The 15,948-nt window shown below is 45.5% G+C and overlaps 1 protein-coding gene and 2 long non-coding RNA genes across 6 annotated transcripts in view; 1 reads left to right on the top strand and 2 right to left on the bottom strand.

Annotated features, from left to right (window-relative positions):
* SLC30A10 (solute carrier family 30 member 10) overlaps nt 1-15,698 on the top strand; it is a 64,657-nt gene extending 48,959 nt beyond the window's left edge. For 3 of the 4 annotated variants that reach the window (XM_056568370.1, XM_056568368.1, XM_056568369.1), the window contains exons 4-6: nt 5,266-5,349; nt 10,438-10,677; nt 14,451-15,698. In XM_056568370.1, coding sequence (XP_056424345.1) covers nt 5,266-5,349; nt 10,438-10,677; nt 14,451-14,926 — 800 coding nt within the window. In that variant the 3' untranslated portion in view covers nt 14,927-15,698. Of the gene's footprint in view, nt 1-1,060; nt 2,330-5,265; nt 5,350-10,437; nt 10,678-14,450 lie in introns of those variants that run through there. The other variant, XM_056568367.1, reaches the window with a different exon arrangement.
* The window catches only part of LOC130363059 (uncharacterized), an 82,782-nt gene that overhangs the window by 34,704 nt on the left and 32,130 nt on the right, over nt 1-15,948 (bottom strand). The window lies entirely within an intron of this gene.
* Nucleotides 1-15,948, bottom strand: part of LOC130363060 (uncharacterized) — a 34,736-nt gene that overhangs the window by 11,467 nt on the left and 7,321 nt on the right. The window lies entirely within an intron of this gene.

Genomic DNA, 15,948 nt, shown 5'->3' with positions numbered 1-15,948 from the left:
GGTACCGCCTCTAAAATGCAAAATAATTTCATGTAAAATCATCATATACCTATTGCATGTTAACCAGAGAACAAAATATTACATGCAGTACATTGCTCCAGAATAATGTGTCCCTGTTGGGTTATATTGAATTACATATGTGTATAACTGGTTTTACGCAATTTTTGAAAAAGATTTGTCCCCAAATTGTAACAATATTGCTACTAGATATGTATTCAGCTTTTTATGAGCCATTACATGTTAAACAATATAGATGCCCTTTTATTACCTACAGGGGAAATAAGCCAGATTATCCATAGTTATAAATGATAAATTTGTCTAATAAATGATTGGTTGTGCAGGACTCAGGGAGAGCAGGATGACACCCAGCTTTTCTAGTAACTGGTGCAATCTCTAGGAGCACTCAGCAGTGGAGTCTCGGGGGATGCCAGCTCATATAACACTATAGCGATTGCTGCCATGCGTGCTAAGGGCTTTTTATGTAGATGAGATAATAAGAGGTAATAGGAGGAGGTCGCTCTGTCACATTACTCTGTATACGTGCTGGAAAATAGGAGCGGCCAAGGCTAGGTGATGACATAATCCTGACACAGCAGCTTTCTTATCACAGCTGCTATATAAACTGAAGGCACAGCAGCCCTGATCCCTCTACCAGGCAGCAACAGCGCCCAGGATAGTGCCACCTGCACCAGGAGAACTGCTGTTCTGCACCACCTGCACCAGGACAACTGCTATTCTACACCACCTGCACCAGAAGGACTACTGTTCTGCACCACCTGCACCAGGAGAACTGCTGTTCTGCACCACCTGCACCAGGACAACTGCTATTCTACACCACCTGCACCAGAAGGACTACTGTTCTGCACCACCTGCACCTGGAGAACTACTGTTCTGCACTACCTGCACCAGGAGAACTGCTGTTCTGCACCATCTGCACCTGGAGTGCTGCTGTTCTGCACCACCTGCACCTGGAGAACTGCTGTTCTGTACCACCTGCACCTGGAGAACTACTGTTCTGCACTACCTGCACCTGGAGAACTACTGTTCTGCACCACCTGCACCTGGAGTGCTGCTGTTCTGCACCACCTGCACCTGGAGAACTGCTGTTCTGTACCACCTGCACCTGGAGAACTGCTGTTCTGCACCATCTGCACCTGGAGTGCTGCTGTTCTGCACCACCTGCACCAGGAGAACTGCTGTTCTGCACCACCTGCACCAGGAGAACTGCTGTTCTGCACCACCTGCACCTGGAGAACTGTTTTTCTGCACCACCTTGACCAGAAGCACTACACTTTTGCACTACCTACACCAAAAGAACTGCTCTTCTGTATCACCTTCACCAGGGGAACACCACCACTACCTCTTGTGCACCATCCAGAACAACCACCTGCACTTTGTGCCACTAGAACAACAACACTACCTCTACGTCAGCATTACTGCTCAGCTACAACAGGAACACAACAACTATCTAAGTGCTTCACAACCCTGCACCAGCTGCTAACTTAGCTAAGACTAAAACCCCTGTGGTGCGTTCCAATCTGCCTCCTACATTCAGCTGAACTATATTTGCGGGGTTCCCCTTGTTGGTTGTGCTCCGCTGCGCACTATACTACCCACCCTGGCTAATACACTGCCTGCTGCCTGCTGCCTTATGAACTCTGACCTTAGAAGTTACAGAAAGAGTCTGTCCCTGAAGCATACTAAGTCCTGACAGTGGCTATATACCTGACCCAAGACCTCCAATTACCAGTAGCCTAAAGTGAGGAGCTCCATTGCACAGCAATGGGTCGCTACACTGGGAAGACATGTCGGCTTATCTTCATGTTGGTTCTCACTGTCATCTTCTTCGTGGCAGAGTTAGTGTCCGGCTACTTGGGTAACTCCATCGCCCTGATATCTGACTCCTTTAACATGCTGTCAGACCTGATCTCCCTGTGTGTTGGGATCACAGCCTCCCGTGTATCTAGGCGAAAGACAAGGGGACCCACAGCTACCTATGGGTACACCCGAGCAGAGGTGGTGGGCGCACTGTGCAACGCAGTGTTCCTTACCGCCCTTTGCTTTACCATCTTGGTGGACTCTATCCTAAGACTGGCCAAACCGGAAAAAATTGATGGTCCTGAGCTGGTGTTGATAGTGGGTGCACTTGGGTTGGGAGTGAATATCGTGGGTCTACTGGTCTTCCAAGACTATGGCAGATGTATCCGCTTTCTACGTGGGCGTAAAGGCCAACAAGAACCAGAAGTAGCCAACAAAGACCGCCTTGAGGTCACCCCTTACCAAGCTGGAGGCAACCAAGGATCCGAGAGCCTGGATGTCAACTTAGCAGGTGTCTTTCTGTTATTTTAACAGGGGATATGGGGTTATGGGTATAACTATAAATGGTGGGTAAACTATAAGATTCCGATTTGTATCCTGAACTTGGGGTCTTCAAAAAAAAAAAAAATATATGTATTTCAATTTAGTGGCATGGTCCCAAAATCAGGATATAGGACCAGTCACAAGGTCCGGTTCAGTTGCAGGCTTAAAACTTTATTGCACCAAACCACACAATATGCGATGTTTCGGCTAACAAGCCTTTCTCAAGCATGCTTGAGAAAGGCTCGTTAGTTGAAGCGTCGCATATTGTGTTCTTTGGTGCAACCAAGTTTTAAGCCTGCAACTGAACCGGACCTTGTGACTGGTGCTATATCCTGATTTTGGGACTATGGTTTAAATCCCGCACTGGCAAGCCGATGGATATTGTGCACTGCACTGGAGGCAATCCTGTGCTGATTCCTCTACATTTCGACTTCAATTTAGTGGTAGCTTTTGAATACTTTTGGGTCCATCTTCTGGGGAATAGGCCTGAAGGAGGTTGTAGGACTTCCAGGACTTTGGCAGGACAATGCTGGGATTATTATTTCCTATCTTATATAACCTTCACTAGGTACTTCTACGTGATATCCCTCTGCGTTCACCGAAGTATATTGTCTTCATAAATTCTTAGTTGTCTTTATCTCACATAAACATGTAAAGTGCATTCATGGTTTCACTGATAAGTGAACGACCAGGAATGAAAAACAAGCAGTTTCTGATATATTTTAGAACCCATCTTTTGTAACATGCAAAACATCTGTAGACTTTGGAAAATGTTGATGACCAAAGCAACTTTACGTGAGATGACTCAAAGCATAATGGTTTGAGCTTCTCAATCTCTTCCCTCCATCAGTAGTAAAGGGAACATATTGCACAACGGTCATCACCAGTGACAAACACCTTGACTGTAGTGATAATATGAGTGTGACGGAATTTCCACACGTGGAATTGCGCTAGGAAATTCCATGGTGTGGACCTTTGCATTGGTGTGAATTGGTCTTCCGCGGACCTGTCAATGGTGACTGCGCAGGATTTCAGCAGTGGCCGCCAGAAAGAGGCCCTCATTTACTGAGTGGAGTGTAGGTTCCTTTGTGGGTTTTAATTCCCTACAATTTATTTTTCACGGTATTTACTAAGGTTTCCCTACATTTTCCACTTTTCCCTACACTTTGCATTTTTTACACATGTTCTGATCTGTCGGGTTTTTCTCAGCTCAAATCCACCACATTTTATGTGGAAACCTTAGTAAATATGTTGTTTTTTTGTGAAAATGTCAGGGACACGCCCCTTTTCAGAGACCACACCCCCTTTCCCAGCGGCAACGCCCCCTTTTCGGTTTTTCTTAGCAAAATGAAGAGTTAGTCAGGGTTTTTTCAATTCTGGCGCAAATTCTGGCACAAAATCTGGCGCAGACAGAATTTCTGGCGCAATGCGTCAGAATCTGGCGCACAACCCGACAAAACATGTCGGGTTTGCAATAGTAAATGAGGGCCAGAATCTCTATTAGCGGAATTCTGCAAGCAGACATTCCGTAGTGTGAAATCATCCTTACTGTGATTACAACCGGCCACAGTCTAGTTCAGGCCTTAGTTAGAGTCGTATTTCGGGGGGAAATTCCGCTGCAGCAGAGTCCCATTGATTCCAATGGGATTCTGCTGCACTGTGCTTGCGGTGGAATTTCCACCACAGATGCTTCTGCCGCGGAAATCCTGATTCTGGCATCCTCAGAAAAAATTTCAATTAATTTAGCAATTATGAACGGGTGGGCACCTAACTTCATAACCGCTCTTTTTTATGATTGGCATGCATTGTTCTCTGAATGCCAAACTGTGTACCTCTAGAAGTTGCAAAACTACAACTCCCAGCATGCCTGGACAGCCATTGGCTATTTTGGCATGCTAGGAGTTGTAGTTTTGCAACATCTAGAGGTACACAGTTTGAAGACTACTATTCCATGTCTATTGCTCCTGCTTTAAATCCCAGCTCATTCTGGTCTTAGGAGTCCAGTTGGCATTCCTAGTCAATTTTCAAGAAGGACCACCCACTGGACTCTTAAGTCCAGGACGAGAAAGGATTCACATTTTTCCGCTAAACTATGTATTAGACATGGACCTGATGGAAAAATGTGTTCATGTTTATTAAGAGAATTCTTGTTTCTTTTGTTTTAGTCTTTCGACCTCATTTGGCATTCTGAACTTTAGGCTATTTACACTACAGAAATGTTTAGTTTGTTTACAGTTACATTTCATAAAACACTGTATGGTGAAAGTCCTGGTACTATGTTTGGTTAAAGGAGTACTGTAGTGTAGGACAATTGTCTGATCACGGGGGTCCGACTGCTGAGACACCCCCCCCCTCCCCCGCTATCTCCTGCACGGTGCCCCTCCTCTCGGCTGTGTTGACTTCATCCCTAAGCTGTGGCCAACGCACCCCCTCCATGCATCTCTATGGGAGAGCCTAAGATACAGCATTCGTGTTTCTCCGGCTCTCCCCCACAGAGATACATGGAGTTGGTGTTGACCACCTCTTCGTGCGGGGGATGATAGTCTCCTTACGTGGAGGGGAGATCACTCCATGCACGAGGAGAGCTGGGCACTAGGCAGGAGCTCACAGGGGTCCCAGTGGACAGATCCCCCGCGACCAGACACTTGTTCTAAAACCCATTTAATGGTATCCAGTCAGACGCTGTCCTGGACATAATATAACCTTTTTAGTTAATTTACCGGCAATTTAAAATGTTTTGAATGTCCTGAGTTCTTCTGATGAGTCCAATGTGGCCATTGTCTGATTATATTGGAGACTGGATGAATGTGTTGCCACATGGTGGAGCAGATTTTTTGAAAAAAACTGGTGTTTCTTCTGTTTGTAGAATTTATACACAACACAGCGTTTCTTCTTTGGCTATAGGTGACTATATAGATGAGCAAGACTCTGACCTAGAAGAAGAAAAGGACCAGAGTGGAAAGAACGCAGCTGCCCTCAACATTAGAGGTAAGAGAAATGACTTTATGACTTGGTGGCTGGTAGTCCTTCTGGAATCCTCCGTAAGGAGGCATGAATGTGAGTAGTTCCTATCCATCTGTGATAAATGTTCCCCTATATGAACACCCATCAAAACCCGTCCAGAGGAAAAGTTGCACAGTTGCCCATAGCAACCAATCAGATCGCTTCTTTCCTTTTTTAACTAGGCCTCTGCAAAATGAAAGCAGTGATCTGAGTGGTTGCTATGGGCAACTGGGCAACGTTTCTTTTGCACAGGTTTTGATAAATCTCCCCCATAGTCTTCATCCTTCACATCTAAACTGCAGTACAAATTCAAATACAGTGATCCCTCAACTTACAATGGCCTCAACATACAATGGTTTCAACATGCAATGGTCTTTTCTGGACCATCGTAAGTTGAAACCAGACTCAACATACAATGGACGGACAATCCAGATCTGTGAAACATGTCGATGGCCGGAAGAACCGACCAAGCAAAATGGGCATTCACTGGTAAAACCCCTGTGTTACTGAAGCGTATGCACTGACTGATGTCTGGTAGCGCCCCCTACAGTACAGGGAGGTATTATATGTTCTGTACACTTTACCTGTCCCAGGGTTACCTGCTCCTTTGGACACCAGGTGAAGGCGACTCCATTAATTTTTTTCGGACATTTTGTGTACTGTACAGGACTCTGAAGAAGCTCCTGTCCTCTACATAGACCAGTGTTTCCCAAGCAGGGTGCCCCCAGCTGTTGCAAAACTACAACTCCCCGCATGCCCGGACAGCCTTTGGCTGTCCGGGCATGCTGGGAGTTGTAGTTTTGCAACAGCTGGAGTTCTCTCTGCTTGGGAAACACTGACATAAACAGTGATTTACAGCTCCCAGCAGATCTTTCTTACTTTTATATGTAAGGATTTGCTTTGTCTATATTAGTTATCTACTTATTTTTCTTTAATTCTCCCTTTTTCCTATTTTTGGATGACATTTTGGTGCCTTTAGAACCAATTACCAGGTTTCCATGGAGTTCTGGTCTCAACATACAATGGTTTCAACATACAATGGTCGTCCCAGAACCAATTAATATTGTAACTTGAGGGACCACTGTATTTAGTGTTATGGACCCAGGTATTACACGTTCTCCTATATGGTGCCTCCATAAGCTTTCTACACGCCTGTTGCCCCCTAAAACCCAGTGAAGACAGTAACCAGCAATCTATTATATTATTATTTCCCACCAATTATGTTTCTGCTTGATGTAGTTGTATTATATTTTGCTCCCTGCCCCGATCCTCTCGAGATGATTTTCTTTCACAAAGTTTACATTACTGCGGGCACCAAACCCGAGCAGTAGGTGGTCAAACAGGTTTCAGCTAAAATGTCACCTGCGAGGTGTCTGACACTAGAAGAAAGTATTCCCGTGACTTCTCAAGCATATTGATGCGATCGCTAAGGGCTCGGGGGTCAAAATGAGCCTGTCAACAGGAAACACTTAGAGAACAGCATTCTGCATAGAGAAAGTACAATATTTTTGGGCTATTACTTGTTCACCCTCGTGTTATAATAATTTGTTGGTGGGGAGTGGCGGTATATTTACTCCCCTCTATTACGGTATTTAGTGCTTTCAATGGCCACCCACATTATTTATGACTTTTTGTAATAATATTTCATTGTTAGTAGGTTTTACAGATTTATATAGCTAGGCTTAGGCTGGGTTCACACCACGTTTTGTTAAATACGGTTCCCGTATACGGCTGGGAGGAGGGGGCGGGGCTTAATCGCGGCACCCGCACTCAGCCGTATTCGGGAACCGTATTTAATGTATGTGTATGAGCCGACCGGAGTGAACCGCAGCCTCCGGTCGGCTTCGTTTTCGGCCGTATGCGGTTTCCCGACCGCAGGCAAAAACGTGGTCGACCGCGTTTTTGCCTACGGTCAGGAAACCGCATACGGCCGAAAACGAAGCCGACCGGAGGCTGCGGTTCACTCCCGTCGGCTCATAGACATACATTAAATACGGTTCCCGAATACGGCTGAGTGCGGGCGCCGCGATTAAGCCCCGCCCCCTCCATCCTTCCAGCCGTATACGGGAACCGTATTTAACAAAACGTGGTGTGAACCCAGCCTTAGCTGGAAGGCCACAGGGGGGAGATTTATCAAAGACTGTGCTGAGGAAGAGTGGTGCAGTTGCCCATGGCAACCAATCAGATCACTTCTTTCATTTTTAAAGAGACCTGTGATAAATGAAAGAAGCTATCTGATTGGTTGCCATGGGCAACTGCACCACTCTTCATCTACACAGGTTTTGTGTAGAGCCACAACAATGCCATGAATCGGGCTGCAAAAGGGGTAGGATTTATGCAAACAGTGCCTAAAAGTGGTTGTTCGGGCACGGTCCATGTAGCCATTTCAAATGTGTTACTACGCTGTCCTTTGACAGGACCTACATTTCTTAAATTTTGCCATTTTAAATGGGGTACTACACCCCTAGACATCTTATCCCCTATCCAAAGGATAGCGGACCTCCCTGCTGCACCCGACGTTCGTTTAGAGCGTCGGGTGCTGTGCCGTAGGCTCGTGATGTCACTGTCGCACCCCGCTTGTGATGTCAGAGCCACGCCCCCTCAATGCAAGTCATGTCCCCTCCCATAGACTTGCATTGAGGGGGCATGGCTGTGACATCACGAGCGGGGCGTGACCGTGACATCACGAGCCTTGCATTGCCAGTCATCCGGCATGAAGCGAAGTTCGCTCCGTGCACCGGATGTCTGGGGTGCCGCAGCCGAGATCGTGGGGGTACCCAGTGGCGGGACCCCAGCGATCGGACATCTCATCCCCTCTCATAACATGTATATGGACAGAGTACCCCTTTAAGGGTTGGCAAGTTACTGTGAGATTTCGGGATACTATGACAGCCCCTAGTAGTATACAGGAACTCATAGTTTGGTAATAGATGTAGAATCAGGGGTTAAAGGCCACTGATGTTAATATAAACAGGTATGATGTCTTACCCGAGCTCAAGTTGTAGGTTTATTTTTTTTTTTTTTTTGCAACACAGAATTTTTTTTAAAGTTTAGACAGCAAATAACTCCTGGCTTAGCTCTCAGGCTTGTTTGGCCTGATATTATTACCCATTATGGGGATTTCTAATCTGAAAGAAAAAAAATGTGAAATACCGTAGTTGCTGTCTACATACCATCAGAAAACCTGTTTGGTGAGCTTCATCCTTGCAATGAGCATAAGAATTATATAGTGATCTTGAATGGCCACATCTAGGGTCCATCTACAATCCTGTTCTTTTCAGCTTTATTGTTGCCCTTAGATCTAGAACTCTAAAGTGACACCAAATGGCCACATTGTCCAGAGCCTATAGGACAGCTCTGGGTGATGGGGCCATGTGATGTTACTACTGTGGTAGAGGGTGTGATGAGGGCAGATGGAATGGCCCTAGGGGCAGATGGCACATTAACCCCTTGTATTCGTGACGCCAGGGCGTGGGTTATCCTCAATACCACCCGAAGGTATACCACTGGATCCTAGGCACGGGGGCTATAATGACTCTAACGCCAAGTTACGGAACAACGGCAGCTTTACTGAGTTAGACAGCTGGAATAGTCTATACAGGCTTAGCCAGGCCAACGGAGGTGATAAGTGACTTCAGAGACCTTAGAGCTTGCTGGGACTTGCAGTGGACTGGGACAATTTGGATGCAGGCCACGCTGACTGAAGACAGGTTGACTTTGACTGAGACTGACTGTACCCCGTTTGTAGCTTACCAGGCTCTGATTGGGACCTGGAGGTAGTGGACTTGTAGACTTGTGGCTGCTTGAGACTTGAGGCCTCCTGTGGACTCCAGACACGCTCTTAGGACTTGACTGCACTGGACCTCAGCAAAGACTTAACTGGAATCAAGAGAGCGAGCTAGCGCCTCCCAGGGCTTATATGGGGGAGACTAGGAGGGGTCCCATAGGTCTCCCTAACGTCACATTTCACTGATACCTGGCTGGGCTACAATCACGTGACACTGGTTAATCACATGTCAATGGTTCTTAAAGACATAACACTATTATATACAATACACAGCATAAAGATAACTATACAAGGGGAACAGGTGCAGAGGGCCCAGGGGACACTGCAGGGAGGTTGCCTGATGGGGCAGCTAGGGTACCGGGGTACAACTCCTGTACCGGGCCACGACACTACTGATACAACAAAGTTACTGTTACCTAGTTGTCCTACCAGAAAATGGAAAACTGTCAGTGGAGGACCAAACACGTCATTCAGATCTCTGTTACTCACCTTTTGCTTCCATGAGTAGAGTATTCTACATTAGTGACCCTAGAAATGTGGAGATGGAAACATTGCCTGTTGGGACCTAGGTGTAACTTGGACCTCAGTCAAGTGATTTACAGTTGAAGAAACACAGGAAGAACTGATACTCTATATTATACCTAGTACTGGGCCTAAGGGGGCCTGTATTAGTCATAACACAGTGCATTAGTCCTTCCTGGGCAGTTCCTTTAAAGGGGTTATCCACCATAGGGTGACTTTAGTACGTACCTGCCAAGCAGTAAGGGACATGCTTAGGAAGGATCCGCGCTTGTCTTGGGGCTAAATGGCTATGTTGTGAGTCTACCATAACGCTGCTGCTTTCTTTTTGTGAGATGGCTATTTCCTGTTGGAGTTCTTTCCCTTCAACTACAAGTCCCAGAATGCCTTGGGTATACATGTAAGGTAGCTGTTGACTGAACTCTTGTTTGGCCTACAGGTGTCTCTCCCCACTGAACCCAATACACATGCATGCTTGGCTTGACAAACATGAATGTGTTCTCAAGGGGGAGAAGGGAGAAATTTGTTGCCAGGCTCCTCTGGTGGCAGCTTATCTGCACATGAACAAGAAGATTGGGCAACTGAAATTCAACAATGCCAATCCTTCAATTCCCCAATGGCAGATTCCGGCAAATTGCCATACACGTTAAATAGTTAGCTGATCCTAACGAAACCTAATGTGTATCGCCAACTTATGATTGTATTTGTGTTTGGTTTGTTGCCAATATTCCCGCATATTTATTAACACTGATGTTGTGTCTCTTCAGGTGTTCTGCTTCATGTGATGGGCGACGCATTGGGGTCTGTGGTTGTTGTGGTGGCAGCGGTCATATTTTACATAAAACCTCTGGCCCCTGATGCCCCATGCAACTGGCAGTGTTACATTGATCCCAGCCTGACAGTGGTGATGGTGGCCATCATCTTATTTTCTGCCTTCCCCCTTATCAAAGAGACCGCCACCATCCTGCTTCAGATGGTCCCCAAAGACATTAATGTTGGAGAAATTGGTAAGGACAATTTAGTTCTTTATTCAAGAAAGATACTGTATTTGATCTTCGATAGAAGCAACTGTGGGAATCTATGTGTATAAAACTCAACGTATATATATGTATGTACATAAATGTGTAGGTAGGTATGTTCCAGCATAACTTTAATATCGCTGGAGATATTTCAATAAAAATTGGTCATATGTTACTTATCGCATTATTCTCGAGCTACAGAGATTGGCCGGGACTTTTAAACATCCTGCTGTCTGTCCGGCAGGTAGGTGCAGGGAATAGTTAGTGCGGAGGACAGGATATAAGGATGGGAAATGAGGACAGTATATGAGGTCGGGCTATGAGTTTGGAAAATTAGGTCGGGATATGAGGTTAGTTTATGAGGACAAGATGAGAGGTCGGGAGGGGAGTATGGAATAGGAGGATGGGATATAAAGAAGATATATGAGGACGAGAGCATCAGTGTTGCCTTTCTTAGGTAGGGACATGCAGCATACTCATCTAGTACTTTATATAAGAAAAGGAATTGACCCTGGATGGTGCTCAGGTCATGGTCATCCACTATAAACACAATTCACTACCAGCGATCTTAAAGGGGTACTCCACCCCTAGACATCTTATCCCCTATCCAAGGGATAGGGGATAAGATGTCTGATCACCGGGGACCCCTGAAATATAGCATGTGGCACCCACCTGTTTCTGCTCCTGAGGTTCTGGGTCCCTACCACTGGAAAGGAAGTCCGGGACGTCACGACTCCGCCCCCGTGTGACGTCACGCACCGTCCCCTCAATGCAAGTCTATGGGAGGGGGACTTGACGGCCGTCACGCCCCCTCCCATAGACTTGCATTGACGGGACGGGGCGTGACGTCACACGGGGGTGGAGTTGTGACGTTACGGACTTCCGTTCCGATGGTCGGGACCCAGACCCTTCAATGCTTCCGGAGTAGAAACAGGTGGGTGCCGCATGCTATATTGTGGGGGTCCCCAGCGGCGGGACCCCCGCGATCAGAGATCTTATCATATCTAGATAAGATGTCTAGGGGTGGAGTACCCCTTTAAGTACGCTGCTTCTCTACCAGCAGAAGTCCTAGCATAATCTTTAACACGATCATCTGGAAGGAACTATACGAGAGGGTTGTTTCTTCATATTCTGTATAGCGCTGCATTTATTGTTTACATACAAATAATATACAGTAATTTAAAATACAAAGACAAGACAATACGTATAACATGAGCCTAATCTAGAATCTCCTGGAAGCAGTTCAAAGATACATAAGGGAAATATCAATGATTTATTTCCTTGTAAGAACACAAAGGTCCATAGAGCGCTGCCAGCTGCAAGCAAACACAGGTCAGGTTCAAACAGAGCTTCATTCCAGTAAATGCATATAATCCCCACCATATAATCTCTTCCTGATCAGATCATCAGCCACAGGGATCAGATAAAAAAGACGTTGCTGTTTATGTGAGATTTCATAGCGACGATCAATGATTTATCAGCACCTAATACGGGTGATGAAAGTTTTTCAACACAGAAATTAGAAGTGGAAAAAATACACTGATCACCCATATTAATTAGACCCTCTTACATTTCCCTTTTAGATTATTAGGCCACTTTACATTGCCCCCACAGATTATTATGTCACCTTACATTGCCCCCACAGATTATTATGTCACCTTACATTGCCCCCCCACAGATTATTATGCCCCCTTACATTGCCCCCACAGATTATTATGTCACCTTACATTGCCCCCACAGATTATTATGTCACCTTACATTGCCCCCCCACAGATTATTATGCCCCCTTACATTGCCCCCACAGATTATTATGTCACCTTACATTGCCCCCACAGATTATTATGTCACTTTACATTGCCCCCCCACAGATTATTATGCCCCCTTACATTGCCCCCACAGATTATTATGTCACCTTACATTGCCCCCACAGATTATTATGTCACCTTACATTGCCCCCCCACAGATTATTATGTCACCTTACATTGCCCCCACAGATTATTAGGCCCCCTTACATTGCCCTCATAGATTATTATGCCCTCATAGATTATTATTCCCCCTTACATTGCCCTCATAGATTATTATGCCCCCTTACATTGCCCTCATAGATTATTATGCCCCCTTACATTGCCCTCATAGATTATTATGCCTCCTTACATTGCCCTCATAGATTATTATGCCCCCTTACATTGCCCTCATAGATTATTATGTCACCTTACATTGCCCCCACAGATTATTATGTCACCTTACATTGCCCCCCCACAGATTATTATGTCACCTTACATTGCCCCCACAGATTATTAGGCCCCCTTACATTGCCCTCATAGATTATTATGCCCTCATAGATTATTATGCCCCCTTACATTGCCCTCATAGATTATTATGCCCCCTTACATTGCCCTCATAGATTATTATGCCCCCTTACATTGCCCTCATAGATTATTATGCCCCCTTACATTGCCCCCACAGATTATTATGCCCCCTTACATTGCCCTCATAGATTATTATGCCCCCTTACATTGCCCTGATAGATTATTATGCCCCCTTACATTGCCCTGATAGATTATTATGCCCCCTTAAATTGCCCCCATAGATTATTATGCCCCCTTACATTGCCCTCATAGATTATTATGCCCCCTTACATTGCCCTCATAGATTATTATGCCCCCTTACATTGCCCTCATAGATTATTATGCCCCCTTACATTGCCCTCATAGATTATTATGCCCCCTTACATTGCCCTCATAGATTATTATGCCCCCTTACATTGCCCTCATAGATTATTATGCCCCCTTACATTGCCCTCATAGATTATTATGCCCCCTTACATTGCCCTCATAGATTATTATGCCCCCATAGATTATTATGCCCCCTTACATTGCCCTCATAGATTATTATGCCCCCTTACATTTCCCCCATACATTATTATGCCCTTTACATTGCCCCTATAGATTATTATGCCCTTTACATTGCCCCCATAGATTATTATGCCCCCTTACATTGCCCCCACAGATTATTATGTCACCTTACATTGCTCCCCACAGATTATTAGGCCCCCTTACATTGCCCTCATAGATTGTTATGCCCCCTTACATTGCCCCCATAGATTATTATGCCCCCATAGATTATTATGCCCCCTTACATTGCCCTCATAGAATATTATGCCCCCATAGATTATTATGCCCCCTTAAATTGCCCCCATAGATTATTATGCCCCCCTACATTGCCCTCATAGATTATTATGCCCCCTTACATTTCCCCCATACATTATTATGCCCTTTACATTGCCTCCATAGATTATTATGCCCTTTACATTGCCCCCATAGATTATTATGTCACCTTACATTTCCCCCATACATTATTATGCCCTTTACATTGCCCCCATAGATTATTATGCCCTTTACATTGCCCCCATAGATTATTATGCCCTTTACATTGCCCCCATAGATTATTATGCCCCCTTTAATTGATGCTATAGAATATTATGCCCCCGTACATTGCCCCCATAGATTCTTATGCCCCCTTACATTGCCAAATAGATTCTTATGCCCCGTACATTGCCCCCATAGATTATGCCCTCTTACATTGCCGCCATAGATTTTGCCCTATTACATTGCAGCCATTGATTATGCCCCATTGCATTGCCCCATAGATTATGCCCCATTACACCGGAGTACCCCTTTAAACATGTATGATTAGCCAAGAATTAATGGTTTATTCGGGAGATCTGGGAAAACAGCTAACATGTATTAAACATTTTCCAGGTGATAAAATATCCATGGTACCGGGAGTTAAAAGTATCCATGAAATCCATGTTTGGGAGTTAGCCAGTGGGAAGAACATCGCAACGCTCCATGTGAAGTTTCAGAACCTTCAAGACTACATCTTGGCCAATCGTAACATCCGTAAAATCTTCCACTCCCAAGGCATCCACGCGGTCACCCTACAGGCCGAGTTTACGGATGCCAAGGACTTCTCCTTGGAGTGTAACGCGCCATGTATATCCAAGAAATGCGACGAGTACCTCTGCTGCAGCCAGGAGCTGGTTCCATTTGCCGAAACGGATGGCAAGGCCCTAAAGAAAGGCAAGTCCTCTCAAGTCTGGTACAGAAGCAATGACACAAATACTGATGTGGAGATTCCAATAGACTCCAATGAAGGAATTCCGGAAGTGAAAGTGGTTGCCAATGGCCTACATTCGGAAAATCAAGCTCTGAATGACAAGGTTACCCGGTTATAAAGTATTGGCATGGACTGGAAGGGGAAACAAACCCCTTGAATCATATTTACTTGAGGACCAAGGGTCCGTAGTGCAGGGCGTGGCCTGTGGTGTGTATACCGGTTCGTTTTACCGTTGTACCATAACGATATCAGGGCCGACGCCATGAATGCGTTAGGATCATAGAATCCATTGAATGTACAAATATACGATTGGGTTGTCAACGCACTCACAATGGGGGAGATCCTGTGCGAAGCAAAAGTTGCCCAGTTGCCCATAGCAACCAATCCGATTGCTTCTTTCATTTTGCAGAGGCCTTGTTAGAAATGAAAGAAGCGATCTGATTGGTTGCTATGGGCAACTGTGCAAATTTTCCTCTGGACGGGTTTTTTGATAAATCTTCCCCAATGTTCGATAAAAGATCGTGTATGAACCGGGCGTATTGTAAGAGTCAATTTGTCACTCCCCCTCCCATCACTCATACACTTAATACCAACTCTTAAAGGGCCGGATTGAGATATACATCCATTTACAAGTACACTACTATAGTGGGGGGCTCCTGTTCAGGACCCTCATCTTTTAGCCATGTCCAGGGGCGTAACTTGTAGCTTCTGGGCCCCAATGCTAAATCAGCAACAGGGCCCCATGGGCTATTTATAATACTAGTGTCTTATGGGACAGAGGTGCCTTGGGGCCCCTTTAGGCACATGGGCACCGGTGTGACTGCTACCTCTGCACACCCCATAGTTATGTATCTGGCCACATCAAGGTGTATCTCTTACTCTGGAGCAGTGGTCTCAAACTGTGGCCCTCCAGATGTTGCAAAACTTCAACTCCCAGCATGCCCGGACAGCCAACGGCTGTCCGGGCATGCTGGGAGTTGAAGTTTTGCAACATCTGGAGGGCCACAGTTTGAGACCACTGCTCTGGAGGACCTAGCATGTCTGCGTTTCTATGGAAACCTGGTAATGCTGCATAGAAATAGAAATAACATTTTACTACTATAACACTGCTCCTATGTACAAGAATATACGTACTACAGT

This window comes from Hyla sarda, chromosome 3 (genome assembly GCF_029499605.1).
Source record: "Hyla sarda isolate aHylSar1 chromosome 3, aHylSar1.hap1, whole genome shotgun sequence".
Lineage (NCBI taxonomy): Eukaryota > Metazoa > Chordata > Amphibia > Anura > Hylidae > Hyla > Hyla sarda.
Note: the sequence above shows the minus strand (reverse complement) of the source record. Positions and strands in the feature narration are given on the sequence as shown.